The sequence below is a fragment of the Cetorhinus maximus genome, chromosome 32 (genome assembly GCF_964194155.1).
Source record: "Cetorhinus maximus chromosome 32, sCetMax3.hap1.1, whole genome shotgun sequence".
Lineage (NCBI taxonomy): Eukaryota > Metazoa > Chordata > Chondrichthyes > Lamniformes > Cetorhinidae > Cetorhinus > Cetorhinus maximus.
The window spans coordinates 17,072,667-17,098,439 of NC_135910.1; the positions used below are offsets into that span (position 1 = coordinate 17,072,667).

The following is a 25,773-nucleotide window of genomic DNA, read 5'->3' on the forward strand; positions in this document are numbered from 1 at the left end:
TGCTGGTAACGTCACTGGACTTGTAATCCAGAGGCCCAGGTGAATGTTCTGTGGACATGGGTTCAAATCCCACCACGGCAGCTGGTGCAATTTAAAAGTAATTAATAAAATATAGAATTGAAAGCAATTTCATTAATGGTGACCATGAAACTATCATCGATTGTTATAAAAACCTATCTGGTTCACTAATGTCCTTATCGGGAGCAGGCGGAATGTGGAACTGAGGTCACAATCAGATCTTACTGAATGGCGGTGCAGGCTCGAGGGGCCAAATGGCCTACTCCTGCCCCTCATTCATATGTTCGCATGTTCGAACTACAATAGACCGGCGGGCAAAAATTAATATAAAAGTGGCTTCAAATTCCGGTCTTTGCAAATTTTAACACAATGGTTCACCCATTTAAAATAATTCATCATTGGCTGTAATTTTGTAGAATTCTACCTTCCGAGTTGGAGAGTTATGGGTTCAAGCCCCACCCATGTGCACAAAGTTCAGGGTACTGGTCCGTCAGCATCATTAGGACTTGTCAAACTGCTTGCGGACAGGTATGGACGCCACAGGAGGAGAGCAGGGGAGTTCGCCCAGGGGTGTTGGACAATATTCCTCCCTCAAGCAGCCCCACCAGAAACGGGTTAACCTCATATCAGTTTGTGGGAACGGCAACTGTGTTTGCTCACGCAACAGAATTATTCATTGCTTCTGAGGATTGTTCAATAAAGTCAAATCTGCTGATCTGTTTCTGGGGAAACATCAGTCCTGTTCCCCTCCCCCACTCCATTATTACTAATTATTTAAAAGAAATCAATTGAAATATTGATCAGCCGGCCAATTAAAGGGAGTGATTTCTGATACAAGGCCATTTTGACAGGTTATTAGGCAAATGTAAGAAGAACATTCTGCTGCTGAAATACCTTTAGGAACGAGCCAATTACTGAGAGCTGGGCTCCATCCTGTAATTCATCATTACTGCCTGTGCCAGAGCGATTAGAAATGAAGATGAAACGTCCAAAAAGAAATCTCCGATTCCTCTTAGGGTTTAGATTTCTTTTCCTCCTTGGATTGAGAAGCCTCGGAGGCAGGTGAAATCTGACGGTCAGACTCTGGAGTGGGCTGAATTCATGAGAGGAGACAAATCGGGAAGACATGATTGGGGTAGTGCGAGGTCGAGTTTACACACTTCCAAGAATTGGAGATAAGGATTCTGCAACTCTGAGATTCCAACAAAGAATTAATTAGAGTACGAGATGGTGTAATGGCTCTTCAGAGGAGAAATAAAGGCATATTTGTCATTGAGGAAGAGCAAACAGACAGAGAGGGGGAGAGAGAGAGAGAAAGAGAGAGAAAGTCAGCAAAGCACCACCCATGGTTTCATTATCAAAATAGAAAAGGCTGAGAAATCTGACAGAAAGACAGGTTGGAGGTTAGAGGAGGGTCGGTCACCTGATTTGTTCGGCGCTATGAATAATCAATCAATCAGAGTCTGCCAATTAAATTTTACAGGCCACTCGCGACCCGTAGATACAGGTGCCGTGCCATCGGCGGCATGCCCGCTGCCCGCACGCCCACCCCCTTTGTGATTTCACAAGCGGCAGGGGAGGTGTCAGATAGGTCTCCTGACAAGGCCCAGTTGTGATCCTTAAATGGGCAATTAATCCCACCGTCGATCTGATTTAACAGGCAGCTGGAGAGGCTGCCCCTCAATGTGCAGCCTGGCAGGTTTAACCCTGTGGGTTGCTGACTAGTTAAGAGGGAGGGAGTGCCCCTTGCCAGGTGCCCAGTGCCAATCGGAGGCCTCTCCTGCAGTTTTGGCTCCCTATGTCCACCCTCCCCCCACCACTAGCCCCCCCACACCCATCCCCAGAGCCTATCAGCCTGGCTCCAGCGAGATGCTGGAAGTACCTGAATGTCCGGGTCCATCGCTGAACATCACCTCCTTGGTCTACCTGCAGTACTAGCAGTGGCCACCACTCCTGCTGGTGGTGCTGTGCGCAGAGCTGCTGGCCTCTGATTGGTCGCTAGCTCTATGAGGTGGCACTTCCTCCTGATGTCAGGCAGAAGTCCTGCCTCATGCAAATTAAAGCAGGCCGAGCCAGCTAAGCAGAGGTAGGCTTGACCCTGACATTTACGTTGGGGTGCGGGGAGCCCTTAATCCAGCCCCATCTCTCAGCCAATAAAGTATTCCATATGCCTTAACCATCTTATCTACCATTCATGCCAACTGATCTGCGTTGTACTAAAAGCCAAAGTCTAGGACTCAAAGACCATCTCATTTCTAATTCTCAACATCATCACAAAGACAATTAGAGGCACACACTGCTAAAGGATTGAGTAACACAGGCAGTTAGAATGTCTTCCTTTCTCCTCTTAGACCTGGGACCGAGGCCAGCCTGGCCAGAGTGTGTCTTTGTGTGCGTTTCTGATTCTTTCTGCCAAATATTGAGTTCTAAATGAAATTGCCTGGCACCTTCAGTACCCACTGGGCACAAGTACACAGTGCAAAACGGCCCTTTATTTAACTGTGTACAAGGTTACTTGCTGTCACATGACTATGGCGTGATTCCTACTATTTTCTGTAATACGAGAGTCACAAGCAACGTAGAGTTGTACTGTTCTATACATTAGGGTAAGGGGTGCTCAGGGATGGGTTAAGCATTCCAATCTGGATGCAGAGAGCCTTAGTAAAGGTCAAAGGTTATAGGTCCCTATGGGGTTGTATATGGCGCTAGTGTGAGACACGCAGGGGTCGGTATACATGAAGTGGCCACATATCATCTGATCCTTTTCCCATCCCGATGCAGAGCCCATACATCTCTTGAAGATGCTGTTCCTCATCTTTCAATTACAGCCTTCCGGACTCAACATTGTGTGCAACAATTTCGGACCGTAACCTCTGCTCCCCCATTTTCTTTCCCTCACTTTGCTTCAGCCTTAATCTTGTTTTTCCGTGTTTTTTGATTTTGGACAGCAGCTCTTCATCATTCTGCCATTCATACCTTCTTTGGGCCCATCTTTTGTTTCTGTACATGTCCCATTACTACTTCCTTTGGCTCTGCCCCATCAATAACATGACATTTAATGTCGCCCGTCTTCCGCCCCATTCACCAAGCTCCCCTTTTGTTTTTTTTAACCACTCGCCCCATTCAACGACTTTAAAGCTGTTACATTTTCTAACTTTTCCAGTTCTGATGAAAGCCGACAACTTGAAGCGTTACCTCTGTCCCTCTCTCCACAAATGCTGCTGACCTGCTTCGTGTTTCCAGCATTTTCGGTGTTTGTTTCTGATTTCCAGCATTTGCAGTATTTAGCTTCTGGCCTGGAATTCATTGATTAGCAGACTAGGTGGAAAATTCTCCAATTCCCCAACACTTGACATTTGGCAACAGAAAACGTATCCTTATTTTTTTTTGCAACCCTCCATTTCATAAAAGCTATTCTCCAAATGAGCATGTAATTTTGATATCCCATCTACCCATTCCTCAAATCTCCTCCTGAAGGCACAGATTCATGTTGAGATACGGTTTCAAAGTTACAGGCTGGACCACAAGATCTTGAGGAGCGAATACCAAATCCATTCAAACACTGAGATGGGGCCTCACAACCAAACCCGGTACCATTATTAAGTAATCTCTCTACACACAATCTGTACGTGTTGGAGAGCATTAGATGGTAATCAGGAGCAAGAATTCCTGTCAATATTTACTCTCTCCAGATCACAGCAGCCTCTTACACCGACCCCACCCCCACCGCGCCCCCACCCCTACCATCTCCCCCGACACCACCTGCAGCACTTGGGTAGCTACTAACGTGGGACAGAGCGGGGATCCTGGCATCTTCCTTGTCTGCATGGATCCGTTCCACATAAAATGAAATTGAATCGCTTTCTTCAGGCAAATGCGACAAGGATATTCTCAACCACTGCAGATAACGCGATTTGAACATTTCACATAATTTATCTTCTAGTGCTTCAGTCAGTATTTAATGTGCATTCATCACAGTCAATAATTATTTATAAAAAAGGGCACTTGTTCAAATCAGATTTCACACTTTAGCCATTAAAATTATTTTTTTAAAAAGCCATGTTGTGTTTTACATAACCTAGGGATAGAAATTTCTAACAACATTATCTGCAAATCTCGCATAACCAAAAGAGTAATCAAAGTCTGACGGACCTTAGTATTTACTTGCAATAAGAACTTTAAGGCCTTAAAAGGGACGAGCCAGTTTCCATTCTGACCATCACACTTTAGGAGGGTAGGTTCTCGAGAGGGTGCAGAGGAGATTTACCTGAATGGTTCCAGGGATCAGGGATTTTAGCTACAAGGTTAGGTTGGAGCATCTGGGTTAATGTCCTCGGAGCAAAAGGAGACTGAGGAGAGATTGGATAGAGGTGTACAAGCTTGAGACAGGTAGACAAAGATAAGCTGCTCCCATTAGCTGATAGTACAAGGACCAGGAGACACAGGTTCAGGGTTTAGGGCAAGAGATGCAGAGGAACTGGGAGGAAGAAGTTTTTTATGCAGTGAGTGGTAATCATCTGGAACTAATAGCTTACAAGGTGGTAGCGGAGACGATCAATGATTTCAAAAGGAAATTGAGTGGACACTTGAGGGGAATAAACTTGCAGGGATACGGGGATAGAGTGGGGAGTGGACTGACTCGATTGCTCTATAAAAAGCCAGCATGGACTTGATGGGCCGAATAGTCTCCTTCTGTGACTCTATGACACAATGCCTTCTGGCAGCATCTTAATGTATGTCACCTGACTGTCAAAATAATACATTGTACATCTCAGGATATAATACTCCTGTTATTACAAAACAGGACATCAACTGACTTAGTCTCAGTAAAGCCATGGGAGGCCTGATAACATTAATGCAGTTTCTGAGCTGATTCTGTGCCAAGCATTCACAGGAGGAAGGTGGGTTGACACCTGTTATTCTCCATATGTCATGTTCCTGATCTCAGCACGCACCATGGTGACAGAGCCAAGCGTAGACAAAGCATTTCCCCAAAGAGGAAGGAGGAGAGGCAGAGAAATCCAGAAGTTCAGTGACCCTGGTAGCTGCCGGTGAACTTCAGAAAAAAGCAGCATTTAAGAGGCAATCATCATCCAGGTTCACTAAGCCTGGGGCACGCTGTGTTGCACTGGGGGAGAGAAATTTACATTGAAAATTGGGGTAGGAGGGTGGGAGTAATTGAAAAATATTCTGACAAGTGTGGACTTAAACCACTCGGGGCTGAGTCCGCTGTTCAGAGCTGAGGCCAATGCCAAAACAGCAATTTTGTATGCTTGGGAGGGAGAAAAGGGCCAGGGACATAGTGGAAAGGTGGGGGAGGGAGGAGAAAGAAGATGGGGGAAGAGACAGAAGGGGGAAGGGGAGGAGGGAGGGAGGAAAGGGGGGGAGGAGGGAGGGAGAAAAGGGGGGAGGAGGGAGGGGAGGGGAGGGGAGGAGAGGGAAGGAAGGGGAGGAGGAGGGAGGGGAGGAGGAGGAGGGGGAAGGGAGGAGAGGAGGGGGAAGGGAGGAGGGGAGGGGGAGGGGAGGGGGAAGGGAGGAGGGGAGGGGGAGGGGAGGGGGAAGGGAGGAGGGGAGGGGGAAGGGAGGAGGGGAGGGGGAAGGGAGGAGTGGAGGGGGAAGGGAGGAGGGGAGGGGGAAGGGAGGAGGGGAGGGGGAAGGGAGGAGGGGAGGGGGAAGGGAGGAGGGGAGGGGGAAGGGAGGAGGGGAGGGGGAAGGGAGGAGGGGAGGGGGAAGGGAGGAGGGGAGGGGGAAGGGAGGAGGGGAGGGGGAAGGGAGGAGGGGAGGGGGAAGGGAGGAGGGGAGGAGGGGGGAAAGAGGGTAGAGGGATGGGCAGGAAGGGGGACCTGCGAGAACTGAGGGGCGAATGCGGGACTGCATGGAGGAATGGGAATGGGGGAGGGGGGCTAAGCGGGAATGGGGGAGGGGGACTAAGCGGGAATGGGGGAGGGGGGCTAAGCGGGAATGGGGGAGGGGGGCTAAGCGGGAATGGGGGAGGGGGCTAAGCGGGAATGGGGGAGGGGGCTAAGCGGGAATGGGGGAGGGGGCTAAGCGGGAGTGGGGGAGGGGCTAAGTGGGAGTGGGGGAGGGGGCTAAGCGGGAGTGGGGGAGGGGGCTAAGCGGGAGTGGGGGAGGGGGCTGAGCGGGAGTGGGGGAGGGGCTAAGCGGGAGTGGGGGAGGGGGCTAAGCGGGAATATGGGGTTGGGGGGGGGAGGTGAAAAGGGGTAAGGGAGAAGAAGAGGGACATGTTGGACATGGAGAGGGAAGAAGCAGGAGTGCAGAGAAGGGGAAAGTAATCTTCCTCCCACAAAAACTAAAAAAGCTTCATTATTATTTTAAATGTATGCAGTGTGTGCATCTGAGCTGAAATAATTCTGGGAGCTAGAGAAAGAGAGTTCATGTTTAACCTTTACGAGGAGCCTAGTCTGGTAACACACGGCTGGTTTCAAGGGGAATAGAGGTAACCCTTTCAGGTCCATAGCCTTTTGATGACTTGATCAAAATGGACTACACAAAATGACTAACACACGGTGATGCTACTCAAATTCATGAATCTTTCAAAAGATTTCAATTGAAAAGAAAAGCAATAGAACTTATACGGTTTTAATGTGGTGGAGGTTCCTTTGATGTTTTGATTATTTAGCCAACACAAAACACTCCGTTCAAGTCACCTGTATATTTAACATTTAAAATTATTATATTCCAATATAATACATTCTATCATATACTAACTGCACAATGCATTTAATCAGAAATTTTACTATACATTCCAAATTGATATAAAAGTAGTTGATTACTTTAATAGTGAATGAAATTTTCTGGGGAATGTTAAAACTTTTCAGCATTTATTTAACTTGTGAAAAAAAAGAATCTGTAAATGTTGTATAATCAATCTGCCTATGTGCACACACACCACAGGATCAATTCCAGTCCAGAGCCTTGATTTGAGATTTGGAAAAAAACACTGTTATCTAAATACACACACTACAATCTTTAATGATATGAAAGGCTTCTTTATATAAAGGGTAATTTCTCATTCATCTTTGCTTTGGGAGACTTTGTATCCTTAACAATGCAAAATAATATTTATTGAAAAGTCCATCGTAAAATAAGCGATAATGATCAGAAACACCGTGAGGAAAAACGTGTGATACTAATATAATTCAACATGCATTATTGATCCGGTGTTCTGCTTGTTTTGCCATTTTTGTTTTCAGCTCCCACTCATTCAGCCGAGGATGCTAAACAATAGAGAGGCCAAAACAGCAGCAGCCTTGCATGAATTGCAATCTGCGTCAGCGAAACGGTACCAAGACACCGCGGAAATTAACATGTAACCACAACCCCCACACATCCCTGGTGTGAAGTATCAAATGTTACTCCTTTTGATTCCCGTCTATTCGTCAACGTTAAACTGGAAGGAAAACCAGCAATTAAAGGAGCGGCCAGGTTCCCGTCAAAACCCCATTTTTAAACGTGGAACCAGCGCCCTTTAAATCCCGAGCAATTCGCAGCGGCTGTAACATTATTGCATTTGTTGCAATTTTATCAGTGTTGCACTGCGGACACGGATTGCTACAGTTAGAGGCGCGAAGCGATTTCGGCAATTTCATGCAATCCTACCAGAGTGGCTCAGCTCCTCCGTCTGCCTTCTGCTCTTCCGATGTGTTTGGTTATAAAGTCATTGAGGAGCAGCAGCTGAAGATTGTGGCTCGACCGTCACCGTCTGCGTCACACAAACTCCTCCAAGGCTCAAGACTCCGTTCAGTGGATCAGTCAGTGCTGCACCCGAGGCTGGAAATTCTAGAAAACCGTTTCATTCAGGTGGTACTGACTGCAACGAGAACCAATACTCAAACTGTTAAGTACCTCCTCCCTCAAACTGAGGCATGATCTCTTGAGAAATTTAGTGCACAATCGCCTGCAGTCTATGAAAATAAACATATTTTCAGAATGCTTATAAGATTAAATTCATGGTGCAATTTTAACTGATCTTTTTCCTCCAAGAGGAAAATAATCCCTTCGAAAGCATGTTCCCCAGAATAATAAACCTACATCCATTAACTATTCAATTTGGTATCTTGGGTTTGCATTTCATTTTTAAATTATTGTAAGTGCCTGTAGTGTCAGTTACTGTGTATATGGCCTGTCAAAACTACCATCTCCCTCCTAAAAAAATACCCCTCAGTCCTTTAAAATAGATCACCCCTTTTTCCAGTTTCTCTTCCTACCAGCAGCACTATTACTGCTGGATTCCCCATAGATTCTGTCCTTGTCCCCCCCCCCCCTCATATTTCTCATCTATATGCTGCCCCTCAAAGATATCATCTGAAAACACAAAGATGGGTTCCAGATGTAAGCTGCCGACATCCAGTTTTACCTCACCAAAGTTTCTCTCGAACCGTTCCACTTGCATTGGATTTGTCACACTGTGTTCCTGACATTGAATGAGCAGAAATGTCCTTCAATTAAATATTGTGAAGACTGAAGCCATTGTCTTTGGTCCCTGCAACAAACCCTGCTCACTTGCCACCAACCCTATCCCTCTCTTTGGTCACTGTTTGAGGCTGACCCAGACTGTTTGCATCTTTGGCATCCTATTTGACCCTGAGCTAAGTTTATGATCTCATAGCCGCTCCATCATCAAGACCACCTACTTCCATGTCCATTATAATCACTCATTTCTGCACCTGCCACAGCCCATTTGCTACTGAAACTCACATCCATTCTTTCATTACCTCCAGACTTGACTGTTCCAATGTTCTCCTGATCAGCCTCCCATCTTCCATCTTCAGTTCATCTGAAGTTCTGTGCTCACATCCTGACTGGCACCAAGTACAAGGCTTAGGAACAGGATTAGGCCATTTGGCCCATTGAGTCTGCTCTGTCATTCAACAAGATCATGGCTGATCTGATAATCCTCAACTCCACTTTCCTGTCTTTTCCCCATAACCCTTGATTCCCTTACTGATTAAAAATCTGTCTATCTCAGCTTTGAATATACTTAACGACCCAGCCTCAACAGCCCTCTGCGGAAAAGAATTCCACAGATTCACTACCCTCAGAGAAGAAATTCCTCCTCATCTCTGTCTTAAATAGGTGACCCCTTACTCTGAGATTATGCCCTCTGGTCCTAGACTCTCCCACAAGAGAAAACAACCTCTCAGCATCTACCCTTTCAAGCCCCCTAAGAATCTTATATGTTTCAATAAGGTCGCCTCTCATTCTTCTAAACTCCATGAGTACAGGCCCAACCTACTCAACCGCTCCTCATAAGAAAATCCCTCCATACCCGGGATCAACCTAGTGAACCTTCTCTGGACTGCCTCCAATACCAGTATATCTTCCCTTGTTTATGGGGACCAAAACTGTTCACAGTATTCTAGGTGTGGTCTAACTCGTGCCTTGTATAGTTTTAGCAAGGCTTCCCTTTTTTATATTCCATTCCCTTTGAAATAAAGGCCAACATTCCATTTACCTTCCCTATTACCAGTTGAACTTGTATATTAGCTTTTTGTGATTCATGCACGAGGATCCCCAAATCCCTCTGTGCTGCAACTTTCTGCAGTCTTTCTCCATTTAAATAATATTCAGCTCCTCTATTCTTCCTGCCAAAGTGCATAACCCTCACATTTTCCCACATTATATTCCATCTGCCAAGTTTTTGCCCACTCACTCAACCTGTCTATGTCTCTCTGTAGACTCTTTGTGTCATTCTCACCACTTGCCTTCCCAACTATTTTTGTGTCATCTGCAAACTTGGTATTAGTACATTCACTTCCCTCACTCATATATTAATATATATTGTAAATAATTGTGGCCCCAGCACTGATCTCTGTGGCACTCCACTATTACATGTTGCCGTCCTGAAAATGCTCCCCTTATCCCAACTCTGTCTTCTATTAGTTAGCCAATCCTCTATCCATGCTAAAAGCAAAAAACTGCGGATGCTGGAAATCCAAAACAAAAATAAAAATACCTGGAAAAGCTCAGCAGGTCTGGCAGCATCTGCGGAGAGGAACACAGTTAATGTTTGGAGTCCGTATGACTCTTCAACAGAACTAAGTAAAAATAGAAAAGAGGTGAAATATAAGCTGGTTTAAGGGGGGGGGGGGTGGGTGGTGGTAGAGCTGGATAGAGGGCCAGTGATAGGTGGAGATTGCCTAAAGATGTCATAGACAAAAGAACAAAGAGGTGTTGAAGGTGGTGATATTATCTAAGGAATGTGCTAATTTGGGGTAGAAAGCAGGACAAGCAAGGTACAGATAGCTCTAGTGGGGATGGGGTGGGGTGAAGGGAAGGGATCGAAATAGGCTAAAAGGTAGAGATAAAACAATGGATGGAAATATATTTAAAAATAATGGAAATAGGTGGGAAAAGAAAAATCTATATAAATTATTGGAAAATAAAAAGGGGGGGGATTGGAAAGGGGGTGGGGATGGAGGAGAGAGTTCATGATATAAAATTGTTGAACTCAATGTTCAGTCCAGAAGGCTGTAAAGTGCCTAGTCGGAAGATGAGGTGCTGTTCCTCCAGTTTGCGTTGAGCTTCACTGGAACAATGCAGCAGGCCAAGGACGGACATGTGGGCATGAGAGCAGGGTGGAGTGTTGAAATGGCAAGCGACAGGGAGGTCTGGGTAATGCTTGCGGACAGACTGAAGGTGTCCTGCAAAGCGATCACCCAGTCTGCGTTTGGTCTCTCCAATGTAGAGGAAACCGCACTGGGAGCAGCGAATGCAGTAGACTAAATTGAGGGAAGTGCAAGTGAAATGCTGCTTGGGAGGAGTGTTTGGGCCCTTGGACGGTGAGGAGAGGGGAAGTAAAGGGGCAGGTGTTGCACCTTCTGCGGTTGCATGGGAATATGCCGTGGGAGAGGGTTGAGGTGTAGGGAGTGATTAAGGAGTGGACCAGGGTGTCCCAGAGGGAACGATCCCTGCAGAATGCCGCCGGGGGGGGGGCGAAGGGAAGATGTGTTTGGTGGTGGCATCATGCTGGAGTTGGCAGAAATGGCGGAGGATGATCCTTTGAACCCTTTAATCCTCTATCCATGCTGTTATGACACAGCAGATGGTAAATGCTGAGCTGTTCAACTCCCAGAGGGAAACTTGAAACAACTATCACAACTAATTTTCAATTTATATGTTTTGAGATGTGGGCTTTGAATTCAGTAATAATACGACCACTGAGTCTTAAGAAGTTTTTATAAAACTAAGTTAAACATTTATTAATAAAAGAAAAGATTGTAAGCACAAACATATGTCTACAAATTACTGCTACAATAACTTTTAAATCCCCTAGTTAATCTTATTCCCATTTATACCTTTGTTAAGGCAACAGTAAAACACATAGATTTTAGATGACCCACGCAAAGGAAATGAAACCCTGAACAGTCGAATTCAAAGTGAGTTCTCTTAACTTCAGTCTGTGGAGGCAGCAATTTGGTACATACAGGCTGAAGGCATTTCACACTTGTCTAATCTTAGCCTTCCTACCTTTACACACAGCCTTTATTCCTTTATACATATTTTCCCCTTCAAATGGAAATACCCATTGTTTCACCATGTCTTTGGACTTTATCTTCCTGACAATAAAAATCCCTCGTAGCATTAAGTTTACCAGTAATCTTTGTGAAAAATAAACACCCTGTTTCTAAACTTCACTTGGCTACGTGACACATTTCACCCCTCCTTTGAAAACAATCTAGCCCGGTTCATTTAAAAATGCAAATGTACTTTTACACCCTACAGTCTAAACTTCCCCCAAGTTTACCATGTTCACATCAAAGCCTTCAGACCAGCTGCCTTTAATCCAATTAAGTCTCTTTAATACACATACAGACACAGATACCACTATTTTACAATAAATTCCAATAACATTATGAGAATTATTATATCTTCCTGACAATGCTAATATACTACCCCCAACACCATAGCCTCTTATTTTATTAAGCAGCCTTATGTGCGGCACCTTATCAAACACCTTTTGGAAGTCCAAATATATTACATCTACTGGTTCCCCTTTATCTATCCTGCTTGTTACCTCCTCAAAGAATTCTAATAAATTTGTCAGGCATGATTTCCCCTTCATGAAGCCATGTTGACTTTGCTTGATTATATTATGTATTTCTAAATGCTCTGCTATTACATCCTTTATAATAGACTCCAACATTTTCCTCAAAGACAGATGTTAAGCTAATTGGCCTCTAGTTACCTGTTTTTTGTCTCCCTCCCTTTTTGAATAAGGGTGTTACATTGGCAGTTTTCCAATCCTCTGGGATTTTTCCAGGATCTAGTGCATCCACTATCTCTGTACCTACTTCCTTAAAATATCCTAGGATGCAACCCACCAGGTCCTTTAACCCCATTAGTTTCCCTAGTATTTTTCCTCCAGTGGTAGTTATTGTATTTATTTCCTCCCCCCACTTTTTCCCCTTGATTATTTAGTATTTTTGGAATGTTATTAGTGTCTTCTACTGTGAAGACTAATGCAAAGTATTTATTCAACTCCTCTGCCATTTCCTGGTTCTCCATTGTTATTTCCCCAGCCTCATTCTCTAAGGGGCCTATGTTCACTTTGGCCTCTCTCTTCCTTTTTATATATTTAAAGAAGCTCTTACTGTCCATTTTTATATTACTTGCTAGTTTACCCTCAAAGTTTTTTTCCTCCCTCTTTATTATTTTTTGGTCATCTTTTGTTGTTTTAAAAATTTTTCCAATCCTCTGGCTTACCACTAATCTTTGCCACATTGTATATTTTTTCTTTCAATTTGATACTATCCTTAACTTCCTTGGTTAACCACGTTTGGTTTATCCCCTTCCTAGAATCCCTCTTCCTCACTAGGGTATATCTTTGTTGTGAGTCATGAACTATTTTCTTAAATGTCTGCCGTTGTTCATTAGCCGTCTTTTCTGCTAAATTCCTTTCCCAATCCACTCCAGCCAACTCTGCCCTCATTCCTTTGTAATTACCCTTATTTAGGTTTAGCACAGTTGTTTCCAACCCAAGTTTCTCACTCTCAAACTGAATGCTAAATTCTACCATGTTATGGTCACTGTTTCCTAGGGGATCTTTTACTCTGAGATCATTTATTAAAACTGCCTCATTACACATTACCAGATCCAAAATAGCCTGATCTCTGGTTGGATCCACAACATATTGTTCTAGGAAACTGTCCTGAATACACTCTATGAATTCTTGCACATGGCTACCTCTGCCAGTTTGATTTTCCCAATCTACATGAAGATTAAAGTCACCTATGATTAATGTACTGCCTTTATTACATGCCTTCCTTATCTTCTTATTTATTCTCTGTCTTACATTATAGCTACTGTTAGGGGGCCTATAGACTACTCCCACCAGTGTCTTCTTCCCCTTGTTATTTCTTACCTCCACCATATGGATTCTACATCTTCCAGTCCAATTTCATTTCTTACTATCGTACTTATTCCTTCTCGTACTAACAAAGCTACCCCACCACCCTTTCCTCCCTGCCTATCCTTTGGAAAAGTCACATACCCCTGAATATTTAGTTCCCAGCTTTGATCTCCTTGAAACCATGTCTCCGCAATGGCTATAGGATCATACCCGTTAACCTCTATTTATGCATTTAATTCATTTATCTTATTCTGAATACTATGTGCATTTAAGTAAAAGGCCATTAATTTTGCCCTTTTTTACCATTTTTCCCCCTTTGACCCTGTTTGCTGCTGTTTTTTTCCCCCATTCACCCTTCACCCATGTGCTTACTGACCTCCCTGGCTCTTGGTCCAGCATTGCCTTGAATTTAAAACTTTAATCCTTTGAGTTCAAACCTCTTTATGGCCTCACCCCTCCTTATCCTCAGCCCTACAGCCCTCCAAGAATTTTTCATTCCGCCAATTCTAGCATCTCATCCTCTGATTTCCTTTGCCCCACCATCGGTGGCCAACATCCATCTTGGCCCTGAACTCTAAAATTCCCTTCTTAAACCTCTCTGCCTCATCATCTCTCTCCTCCTTTAAGACAATCAGTAGAACCTGCCTTTTCTTTATCAAGTTTTTAGTCATCTGTCCCAATAACTCCTCATGTGATTCAGTGTCACATTTTATCAGCTAATGTTCTTGTGAAGCATCTTGTGATGTTTTACTATGTTGATGACACCATGTAAATACAAGTTGTTGTTGTATATACAGAATAATTAATTAACTGCAACAGATTATAAATATATAATCATTGATTATTTGACTGTAACAAACTGTAAATACAAATTAATTTATCATCACATTATAACAGTCTGTAAAAATTGAATAATTCATTAACTAGAAGACTGTAAATATGGAATAATTCATTAACAGTAACAGGCTAAATGTGGAATAATTGATCATTTAACGTTGACTTGCAAATATTGACTAATCAATTATCTAACGGTAACAGATTAAGAATTGAAGTATTCATTAACTAAGACTGTAAGTATGTAGTAATTCAATATCTAACTGTAACTGTGTACAGATTGTATACATGAAGCCTAAAACGAAAGCGTGACAGTTGACATAGCAAAATTAAATGCAATATAGTGATACTACAATTTACATGGTGACTGACAGAAAACTAACCAAAATTTATAGCAATAGAAAATAATGTTTGTAGATCTCTTTGCTACTATCTTTAATAACATGTATTGGATACTATAGAATGTATAGAAGGTTCTTCAGTATTGGATCATTGTTTTAAGTCAGTGATTATCAGGGAAAATGGAAACTGAAAGCGGATGGAGAGGGCTGTAATGAATGATTATTATTCATTGCATGGTGACCAACTGATACTTTCTTTCTGACAAGAGGAGGTTTCCTTATTTCCCCTATTTTTTTTTGTTCTGCAGTTAGTAAGTGACCTGGTAGGTAGTCGTTGGCATATAATGCCAGTGTCCTGCTACTTGACCCAAGTTATTGTTCTTCATTTGTGAGTCAAGACACTTGGGTGCTCCCGCTTCTTGAAATCACAGTTGGCTCCAATTATGTCCTCATTCAACATCCACAAGTTTTCCAGCAGCTGTCATTGGGGATCAAAAGCAGGAACCCTGGCTGATGCTAAACTTCACTAACCCAGATCATTGAACCAAACTGGGTCAACCCAATTGCTTTCCCAGTTGAGGTCAGCGATTGAACTTTAGGTAGAAACATGAAACTGCTTGAAATACTCAGCGGGTCAGACAACATTTGTGGAGAGAGAAACTGAGTTAACATTTTGGGGTCAATGACCTTTCATCAGAACTGGAAGACGTTAAGAGCTTTCATCATTTATAAGGAAATACAGAGAGAGGAAAAAGGAATGGATGTGGGGAAAGAACAAAGGGAAAGGTCTGTGATAGGGTGGGGGATGGGAATGATTAAATGACAAAAAGGATATGGTAAAAAGCAAGGGAGTGGTAATGAATGGATGAAAAGGTAGATAAAAAGGGTTATTATGGCATTCTTATTATGGGCACCATCTTAATGTTTTATGATGCAGTAGTGATCTGCATTAGGGAGGACCTCTGCTCATTTCTCCATGCCTCACGGCCTTGCATTTTCCTCTTCAGTTGCTTCTAGGAGCCTCCCATTTTCAATTTCAATGAGCAATAAGACTAAGGAAAAGATTGCCTGAGGTGGCTTCTCATTGCCTTCCTCATGTGTGCTTAAAGGAAACACAAGACCTCTTCCCAAAGAATTATCCGACTGTTAGCAGCCATTGTCCTTCGACGTTCTAGCTCTTCTGCCATCACCAACGACAATCTGCTGGTTCCACCATTGGCCATGGCTCATAACCCTGAGCATTGTACCCTTACCTGGGCCTAGGGGCAACTCACAAAAGGGCAGGGACGAAGACCCCACCTCCGAGATCTGAAAAGACCTCACTACCCTAATGCTGGGTGTGTCACTGAGACTGCAGTTTTGTTATGACTATGTTTTGTACACAGAAATAACTCCCGCTAATTCAACAGAATCACAGAATCTTTATGATGCATAAGGAGGCCATTCAGCCCATTAAGTCTGCACTGGATCACTGAAAGAGCATTCCGCCTAGTCCCACTATCCCGCCTTATCCCCGTAACCTTGCACATTCTTTCTTTTCAGGTAGCAATCCAATTCCCTTTTGAATACCTCGATCGAACCTGCCTCCACCACCCTCTCAGGAAGTTCATTCCAGACTCCAAACGCCCTCTGGGTCAAAAAGTTTTTTCCTCACATCACTTTTACTCCTTTTAGCAAGTATTACGAATCTATGCACTCTCTTGAATGGGAACAGTTTCTCACTATTTACCCTGTCCGTCCCCCTCAGGATTTTGAATATCTCTAATAAGTCTCCTCTCAGCCTTCTTTTCTCCAAGGAAAACAGTCCCAACCTCTCCAATCTATCCTCATAGCTACAGTTCTTCATCCCAGGAATCATTCTTGTGAATCTCCTCTGTACTCTATTCAATGCCTTCACATCCTTCCTCAATTTTTGTGCCCAGAACTAGATGCAGTGCTCCAAATGAGGCCCAATTACTGCCTTATACAAGTTCAACATGACCTCCTTACTCTTGTACTCAAAGCCCCTATTAATAAAACCTAAGGTACTATGTGCTTTATTAACTGCTTTTTCAACATGCCCTGTCATCTTCAATGACTTATGTACACATACACCAAACAAAAACACTTTACCAAAGTCATAATGTTCTGAAATGAGCAATGTTTCTTTTTTTGGGGAGGGGGAGGGAGTAAAAATTAAAAATTGATTTAAAAAAAACGTACTTAGCATAGCAATCAGGACCATTGCTGTGCGCTGCCACGATACTGGGGGTAACCATGGTGCTAAGTTGCCAATGCTAAACTGTATTCTGGCAAGTAAGACAAGGAGACTGAGAGGAATGCGAGGTGGGGGTTGGGGGGGCGGGGGGGCTGGGTGGTGGTGGTGGTGGGGTAGGTGGAGTTTGAAGGAGGTTTAGCTCAGACTGCTTTCATGGACTTCCTCCCTATTGATGCAAAAAGAACATTGATTTGCAGCAGAGCTAATAACAATCTCTAAGCTGCAGGAGCAAAAGAAACCACACACAGTGGCAGCAGTGTGTACCATCCACAAGAAGTATTGTAGGAACTCATCAAGCCTCCTTAGGCAACACCTTCCAAACCCACAACAACTACCATCTAGAAAGACAAAGGCAGCAGACACAAGGGAACACCACTACCTGCAAGTTCCCCTCCAACCCATTCACCATCCTGCTTAGAACTATATCGACATTCTTTCACTGTGTTAGGAAATAAAGATAGTTTAAGTAAGTTATACTGGTATTTGTGATAGAGTCATAGAATTATACAGCACAGAAACAGGCCCTTCAGCCCATCACGTCCATGCTGGCCATCAAGCACCTATCTATTCTAATCCCATTTTCCAGCACTTGGCCCATAGCCTTGTATGCTGTGGCATTTCAAGTGCTCATCTAAATACTTCTTAAATGTTGTGAGGGATCCTCAGGCAGTGTGTTCCAGATTCCAACCACCCTCTGGGTGAAAAAAAACTTTCCTCAAATCTCCTCTAAATCTCCTGCCCCTTACCTTAAATCTATGCCCACTGGTTATTGACACCTTTGCTAAGGGGAAAAGGTTTCTTCCTATCTACCCTATCTATGCCCCTCATAATTTTGTATACCTCTATCAGGTCCCCCCTCAGCCTTCTCTGCTCTAAAGAAAACAACCCTAGCCTATCCAGTCTCTCTTCATAGCTGAAATGCTCCAGCCCAGGCAACATCCTGGTGAATCTCCTCTGCACCCTCTCCAGTGCAATCACATCCTTCTGTCATGAAGCGATATTAATGTACATAATGTTACTGGAAATTATTTTAAAATTTGATTTGTAGTAGGGTCTGTGCCTACGGGTGTGTGAGTGTGTGTGTTTTAATTGGATTAAAGCCAGCTAGTCTGGGTGCTTTGATGTATAATAGTTTGAGATGTTAATTAGATAAACATAAGCTAAAAGGCAAAGAGTATATTTGCATTTGTTGAATAGGAGGCACCAAGGAATATATTACTAATAAAATTGGTGCTATGAAAGGGATTTTATTGGTAGAAGAGGTGGAGTTCAAAGTCCTAGTGATACAATGAGAATTTACATTCAAAGAGAAAGCTAGGTGTAACCCAAGAGGAGTTTGTATGTCAAAAACAGAATTACCTGGAAAAACTCAGCAGGTCTGGCAGCATCGGCGGAGAAGAAAAGAGTTGACGTTTCGAGTCCTCATGACCCTTCAACAGAAATTTGTTTTGGATTTCCAGCATCCGCAGTAGTTTTTTGTTTTTATCTCAGGAGTTTGTATGTGCAGGTCAGAAGCATGTAAGATTTAAGCAGCCTGTAAGCCCTACAACTGTCTGCAAAGGAAACAATTTGAAAGGAACTTCATTTCGAATTCATAAGATCAAATGTGCTTTGCATGGTGTCTGTTTAAAGCCTTTGGGTTGTTGTTGCCTTGGTCAAGGTTCACCTGGGAGTGATTAATTTGGGGATTTGTTTAAAAGTTATTATGGTGGTAATTTGTAGACATGTGTATGTGTTTAATTAGTTGTTAAATCAATAAATGTTTAAGTTAGTTTTATATAAAAAATCCTCCTGAGGCTTGGTGGTTTTATTTCTGAATTCGGAGATGCATCTCAAACATACCAATTGAAAATATAGGTTATGACAATTGTTCAAGTTTCCCTCTGGGATTTAAACAACTCAGCCTTTACCAACTGCTGTGTCATAACACTTCCTATAGTGTGGTGACCAGAACTGCACTTAGTACTCCAGCTGTGGCCTAACTAGCATATTATACAGCTCCAACATAACCTCCCTGCTCTTATATTCTATGCCTAGGCTAATAAAAGCAAGAATCCCGTATGCCTTCTTAACCACTTTATCTACCTGTGCTGCTGCCTTCAGGGATCTATAGACATGTACACCAAGGTCCCTCTGATCCTCTGTACTTCCTAGGGTCCTACCATTCATGGGGCAGGGTCTTCTGGTCAGTGAGTGGGGGCGGGGCCTGCTCGCCAACACGTAAAATGATGCGGGATGACATCGGGTGGAACTCCCAACGTCATCCCGCGTCACTTCCATTTTCAGATCAGCGGGGGTGCAGCTGCGTGCCCGCCGACCTGTCAACGGCCTATTGAGACCATTGAAAAACCAATTAAGGTCATTATGGACCTGCCTGTCCGTCCTTAAGGTTGGCGGGCAGGCCGGGAGCACTGGTGGGCTTCGGAAAAAGCATCAAACCTCATCCACGGGCGGGATGAGGTTTCATGAGGGTATTTAAAATTTTATTAAAGGTTTCAATAAAAGTAATGGACATGTCCCAACTCATGTGACAGTGTCACATGAGGGGACATGTCAGGGAAATTTTTTTATCATTTGTATTACAAATTTTAATTCCGAGCCAATCTCCCTGAGGCAGCACTTAGCCTCAGGGAGATCTGTGCGCTCTTTCATGCGCATGCATGAAAGAGCGCACTCACGGCTCAGGAAATCCCCCCCGCCGTCGGCACAGAGAGGGCATAGCGCTTCTGAGAGTATGTCACGCTGGGCAGGCCTTAATTGGCCCGCCCACGTAAAATGGCATTGCGCCCCCGATTGGGGGCGCTGATCGGAGGCGCGCCCGCCTGCTCCCGCACTTCCCCCCAGCGGGGGAAAATTTTTCCCATTGTGTACTCTCTTGCTGCGTTAGTCCTCCCAAAATGCATCACTTCACACTTCTCAGGATTAAATTCCATTTGCCACTGCTCTGCCCATCTTACCAACCCATCTATATTGCCCTGTAATCTAAGGCTTTCCTCCTCACTATTTACCACACCACCAGTTTTCTTGTCGTCTGTGAACTTACTGATCATACCTCCTATATTCACATCTAAATCATTAATGTACGCTACAAACAGGAAGGGTCCCAGCACTGATCTCTGAGGTACACCACTCGTCACAGGCTTCCGATTGCAAAAATAACCTTCGACCATCACCCTCTGCCTGTTGCCAATTTTGTATCCAAGTTGCCGAATTGCCCTGGATCCCATGGGCTCTTACCTTCTTGACCATTCTCCCATGCGGGGCCTTGTCAAAAGCCTTACTGAAGTCCATGTAGACTACATCAACTGCTCTACCCTTATGTACACAACCAGTCACCTCCTCGAAAAATTCAATCAAATTTGTTAGACACGATCTCTACCTGAGATCGTGGGGAGAGATTTGTGGGTGTTAGGAATAAGTTTTAGCTTTAAAGTTTAAGTTTGATTTGTATTTCTGCATCTGTGAATTAAGAAAGGTCAAATGGAGTTTTAGTTTCACTTTTAAAAAGTGCTTGCATTTCTAATGAGGAGTTTTACGGCTCCTAAAGAGAAAGTAAACATACAAAGGTAGAAGGATTGGACTGTTGCCTAGCAACAGGGATCCAGAGAGGTAGGTCCCTCCCACAGACACACACACAGAAGAGAAACAGCAATTGTTTTGGCAGCTGTTTGAGTGCAGTTGGTTCTGAAAGTTGCTGCCAGGAGAGACTGGAGCAAAGGGGACAGAAAGCCAATCCCAAACTAAAGAAAAACTGCAACAATTCCAGGGGAGTGGAAGAGGGGAAAGTCCAAAAAAAGACCTTCTCGTCAAAGGAAGGACAGGAATCTGGGAAAAGGTCCTGTTAAGTGAAGCTAAGATTGATGGGCAGAAAGAAAGGCTCCATGCTTCAGATGTAAAGAGATAAAAGCTGGAGAATCCAGATTTAAAGCGAGAACAGTTTGCAAGAGGCAAGAAGATCCAAAGAGACAACTGAAGGTCTGTAACTCTTTGCTATGAATATGTGGAGCAGTGGTATACTGTTCATGGCTAGGTCAGAGAGTCAGACTGTGTGAAAGACAGCATGAATGCATGTGGTGACCCAGGGAAAAGGAACATCAGAAGGAGAGTTCAAAACCCTGGGGGTGAACCCTTGCAGAAGGTGTCTGAGAGAAAGCTTTGGTTTGGGAGAAGATTCCAAGGCAAGGTCTTGGAGAGTGGAGACTGGAAACCCTCGTGTGAAGGACGGAATTCAGTGAGACTGGTTGGTTCACGGTGTGACAAGGGTCTGGGGATGGTGGTGGAGAGATTCATAGCATCTGGTTGAGGTGGCATCTGTCACTAGATTTCAAAGTGTGGTGTGTCTGACCACAGGGCCATTTACATGGACTGTGTAGTTACTGTGTACATTAGAGTATAAGATAGTTTTTGTAACTTGTGTTATCCTTACAAATCTGTATCCATCTGTAAAGGTATAGTTGTGGTTGAAGGGGTATAATAATATAGTTCATCATTTCTTGTCGAATAAATGTCTTTTGTTAAAAGTTCATCAGCTGACCCCTGTGCCTCTGTTCAGTAGCTACTCTCCACGTGTCTAAACAAAAAAATTAAAGTGAGGATCTATGAAGCTGGGTTCCACTCTGGGATCAGGCTTGGCCAGGGGTAACCTCAGATGGGATCGTAACAACTGTCGCTGGGTCAAAACCCTGGAACTCCCTCCCTAACAGCACTGTGGGTGTACCTACACCATGTGGGCTGCAGCGGTTCAAGAAGACAGCTCACCACCGCCTTAGAGTGATAGAATTATACAGCACAGCAACAAGCCCTTCAGCCCATCGAACTCCTCTCAAGGGCAATTAGGGACAGGCAATAAGTGCTGGCTGAGCCAGCAATGCCCACATCCCATGAACAAATAAAATAAAAAAAGCAAAACATGGTTAGATGCCACTAAGTAGATGGCAATGCCTTAACCATTTGTGTGTTGTAAGGCCACTAGGGCCCCTTCCATCCTTATCAAGGGGAGTGCTAACCTTCTCTCCTTTCATACAACACAACCAAACTGCGTGTTGACAACAGTATTTATAATCCGAAATATTGATAGCTATTACTGTGAGGGTGGCCAATTTAAGAGTTATATCAGTACATTATATTTGAATATGTCACATTTTGAGAAACATAAAAAACTTATCGAAAGGAGCAAGAAACTCTGTCTTTCTGACCGATTTATTTTACATTTATGCAGCCGATGCCTAATTATGCTAATCTATGCAGCTTCCCAGCCAATTGCTTTTCACTTCACCTCTCAGCCTCAGGATATCGTTTAAAAGTCTCCACGGGACAAAAGTGAAATCGGCCCAGTGATTGTGCAGCCCAGAGCAATAGGAAAAACCCGACAGGGAGTGAGAGGGAAGTGACTGGGGATGATCACAGCCTCAATGGGTTGAGGGGTCATGTGACCGCCAACTCCTCAGCCGACTGCGCATGTGCAGCATGGAGTGCCCATGCCCATTCTCAGGCAGAGGAGCAGAGTGCATATCCAGTACTGTCTGCTGTACACATATATTGATTGAAAAATAAACCTGCCTCGTGAAAACTGAAATTATTGCTGAACCTGCTATTCCCACTTTCATAGAATTATACAATGCTACAGCACAGAAGGAGGCCAGTCAGCCCATCAAGGCTGCTTGCCAGCTCTTTGGGAGAGCTAACAATTAGCAAACGCATTGTATATGCCGGGCACCTCCTGATGTTTGCTTTTATGCTAACATTCATGTTAGTACCACAGCAGTGAGAGAGCGGTCAGAGAGTGGAGCTAATGCAAATAAGCTTGGACTGAGGAAGGGTACAAAGTAGCAAATACTCTTGAGTGATTACTTCTCCAAGTATTCATGGGGGAAGAAATGAGCAACAGGCCCAACACAAATAAGGATATCTCCAAGTAAAACCAAGACTTCACCCGATAGAAATGGAAATTTTAGTTACGCTAAATCAGATTAAAATAAGCCTGTGGTGATGTATGATATTCATCCTTACTGTGCTGGGACAGTCCAGGAATGAACTTGTGAGTAACTGTGATAATCATTATAGGAAAACACTTGAAATTGGGGAGATGGCAATAGTATGGTAACAAATGTGTGTTAAAAAGGGGGAGACATGGGGAAGTACTGAATATGGAAATAGGGCATGAAAGTGAAGTTGAGAAGATCAGCCATGATCTCACTGAATGACAGAGGAGGTCCAAGGGGCTGTATGGCTTACTCCTGTTCCTACAGTAAGCAGTATAGATGGAAGGATAAAATTATAAAGATATAATTGATTAAGCGAATGAGTTAAACTGTGGTGAATAGATTTCAATATAGGCAAGTGTGAGATCATCAATTTTGGATCTAAAAGGGATAGATCATAAGAACATAAGAACTAGGAGCAGGAGTAGGCAATTCAGCCCCTCGAGCCTGCCCTGTCATTAAATATAATCATGGTTGATCTCATTTCGGCCTCAACTCCAATTTCCCGCCCTCTCCCCATAACCTTTCAAACTGTTACTAATTAAAAATCTGTCTATCTCCCCCTTAAATTATTCAGTGTCCCGGAATCCACTGCACTCTGAGGTAGTGAATTCCACAGATTCACGACCCTTTGAGAAAAGTAATTCCTCCTCATCTCTGATTTAAATCTACCATCCCTTACCCTAAAACTATGGCCTCTCATTCTAGAATGCCCCACAAGGAGAAACATCCACTCCACATCTATTTTGTCTATCCCCTTTAGCAAATTATATACCTCAATTAGATCCTCTCATCCTTCTAAACTCTAGCAAGTATAGGCCTAAACTGCTCAATCTCTCCTCATAAGACAAGCCCCGCATCTCTGGAATCAATCTAGTGAACCTCCTCTGAACCGCCTAGTAATGCAACTACATCCTTCCTCAAGTAAGGGGGCCAAAACTGTGCACAGTACTCCAGGTGCGGTCTCACCAATGCCTTGTACAGTTGCAACAACACTTTCCTCTTTTTATACTGTATTCCTTTAGTAATAAATGCCAAAATTCTATTTGCCTTCCTTATTACCTGCTGTACCTGCATACTAGCTTTCAGCGATTCATGCACGAGGACATCCAGATCCCTCTGCACTGAAGCACTCTGAAGTTTCTCTCCATTTAAATAATAAGTCACATTTTTATTCTTCTGACCAAAATGGATAACCTCACACTTATCCACGTTAAATTCCATCTGCCTAAAAAGTTGGAACCTTTCTGGAGTAAAGTTAGGAAAAACTTCTACATGCAAAGATTGGAATTGTTAATTTCACAAATGGCAATACTAGATCAGTTGATAAACTTTAAACATGAAATTGATAAAGTTTTGTTATCCAAATGCAGAGAAAAATTGAGGCCACAGAGTTGTGGTTTTTGAGGTGAATAATGAAGAGACAAAGACCAAGATCCGGAAGAAACAGTTGGAATTTCTCGGGCACATTTTTTAAAAATTCATTCATGGGATGTGGGTGTCACTGGCTAGGCCAGCATTTATTCCCCACCCCTAATTGCTCTTGTTCAGAGGGTACTTAAGAGTCAACCACATCACTATGGGTCTGGAGTGACAGATAGGCCAGACCAGGTAAGGACAGCAGATTTCCTTCTCTGAACTACATTAGTGAAGCAGATGGGTTTTTACAACAATCGTTTCATGGTGATCATCAGGCTTTTAATCCCAAATATTTATTGAATTCAAATTTCACCATCTGCCATGGTGGGATTTGAACCTGGGTCCCCAGAGCATTACCCTGAGTATCTGGAATACTAGTGACAATACCACTGTGCCCCTAAATAATAAGAAATCATGATTTAGAAATTCTGAAACAATCGGGAAAGATCGATGGTAAAAGAGGTCGAGGGAGACAAAGAACAATCTTTTTAAAGAGCCTCGCAAACTGGACGAATGTACCACCGACGAAGATGGTCCACGCCTCCAGAGCAAGATTAATGTCCGTGGTCACCAACACCCTCTCAGGGCATGGTCCCAGAAAAGAATGAGATCCAAAGGCATAAAGGGATATGGGACAAAAGTGGTTTTATGGAGTTAGGTTGTATATCAGCCATGATCTCACTGAATGGTGGAAGAGGCTCAAAGGGCTATATGGCCTCTTCCTGATGTTCTAGACTGTCTTGCTTCCTCATTATAAAATAATGGAACTGATTATCAGGAGTAAGCATGATTATCATCTGTGCAGCAAACAAAAGTAAGTTCCTACACATCTTTGAGGAAGATGGATTGTGAAATGATAAAGATTAGACACAATGGCCAGCTATTGGAGCTTTAGAATGCGCATGCGCCACCCGTTCGTGCATTCTGCGCACGCGCGGGCGCCGGCGGTCAGGCCGGAGCTGCGCATGCCCGCCCGCCGCTTTCCCCTTTGACCTCCCCGGTGTGGCGGAGCAGCGTGTGCCGAGGCCTTGTTCGCTCGTTCCAGGCCCCGAAAGCGTCGAGTGCGGAGCGGGGGAGAGGCCCGCGGTCCAGCCATGAGCGCCATCGAGCAGATGAGGGCCAATGTGGGGAAGCTGCTGAAAGGCATCGACCGGTGAGGCGGAGAAACAAAAGCCCCGGAGCAAAGCGACCGGGGACCGGGAAACAGCAGCAATAGGAATACTGACTTACATTTATATAGCGTCTGGCACAACCTCAGGCCGTTGCAAAGCACTTTGCAGCCAATTTTGTTAAGTGTGATCACTGTTGTAATGTGGGAAACATAGCAGCCCATCAGCGCACAGCAAGATCCCACAAACCAGGGTGACTAACTCCAGGGGATAAATTTAAGGGACACTTTGGCATCGGTGTACTGCTGGAGCCAACAGAGCGACAGGGAGGGGTGGAGCAGTGGGCAGGAGTGGGGGCGGGAGAGGAAGGGAGGGGGGGAAGGGGAGAGGAGGAAGAGGAGGGGGGGGGGGAGAAGGGGAGAGGAGATGGGGGGGGAGAAGG

At 44.0% G+C, this 25,773-nt stretch overlaps 2 protein-coding genes and 1 non-coding gene across 5 annotated transcripts in view; 1 reads left to right on the forward strand and 2 right to left on the reverse strand.

The window, feature by feature from the left end:
• Positions 1-25,773, reverse strand: part of clip3 (CAP-GLY domain containing linker protein 3) — a 147,069-nt gene that overhangs the window by 38,502 nt on the left and 82,794 nt on the right. For 2 of the 3 annotated variants that reach the window (XM_078533233.1, XM_078533232.1), the window contains exon 1: positions 7,639-7,845. The exons of the other annotated variant lie outside the window; for it this stretch is intronic. The gene's annotated coding sequence lies outside the window, so the exon portion shown is untranslated. Of the gene's footprint in view, positions 1-7,638; positions 7,846-25,773 lie in introns of those variants that run through there. 3 annotated transcript variants of the gene reach the window in all.
• LOC144671509 (U6atac minor spliceosomal RNA) lies at positions 21,724-21,850 on the reverse strand. The gene has a single exon (XR_013573941.1). It is a non-coding gene; the product is annotated as a U6atac minor spliceosomal RNA (small nuclear RNA).
• eif3k (eukaryotic translation initiation factor 3, subunit K) overlaps positions 25,177-25,773 on the forward strand; it is an 11,154-nt gene continuing 10,557 nt past the window's right edge. Inside the window, exon 1 of the mRNA XM_078533234.1 lies at positions 25,177-25,375. Coding sequence (XP_078389360.1) covers positions 25,317-25,375 — 59 coding nt within the window. The 5' untranslated portion in view covers positions 25,177-25,316. The remainder of the gene's footprint in view (positions 25,376-25,773) is intronic.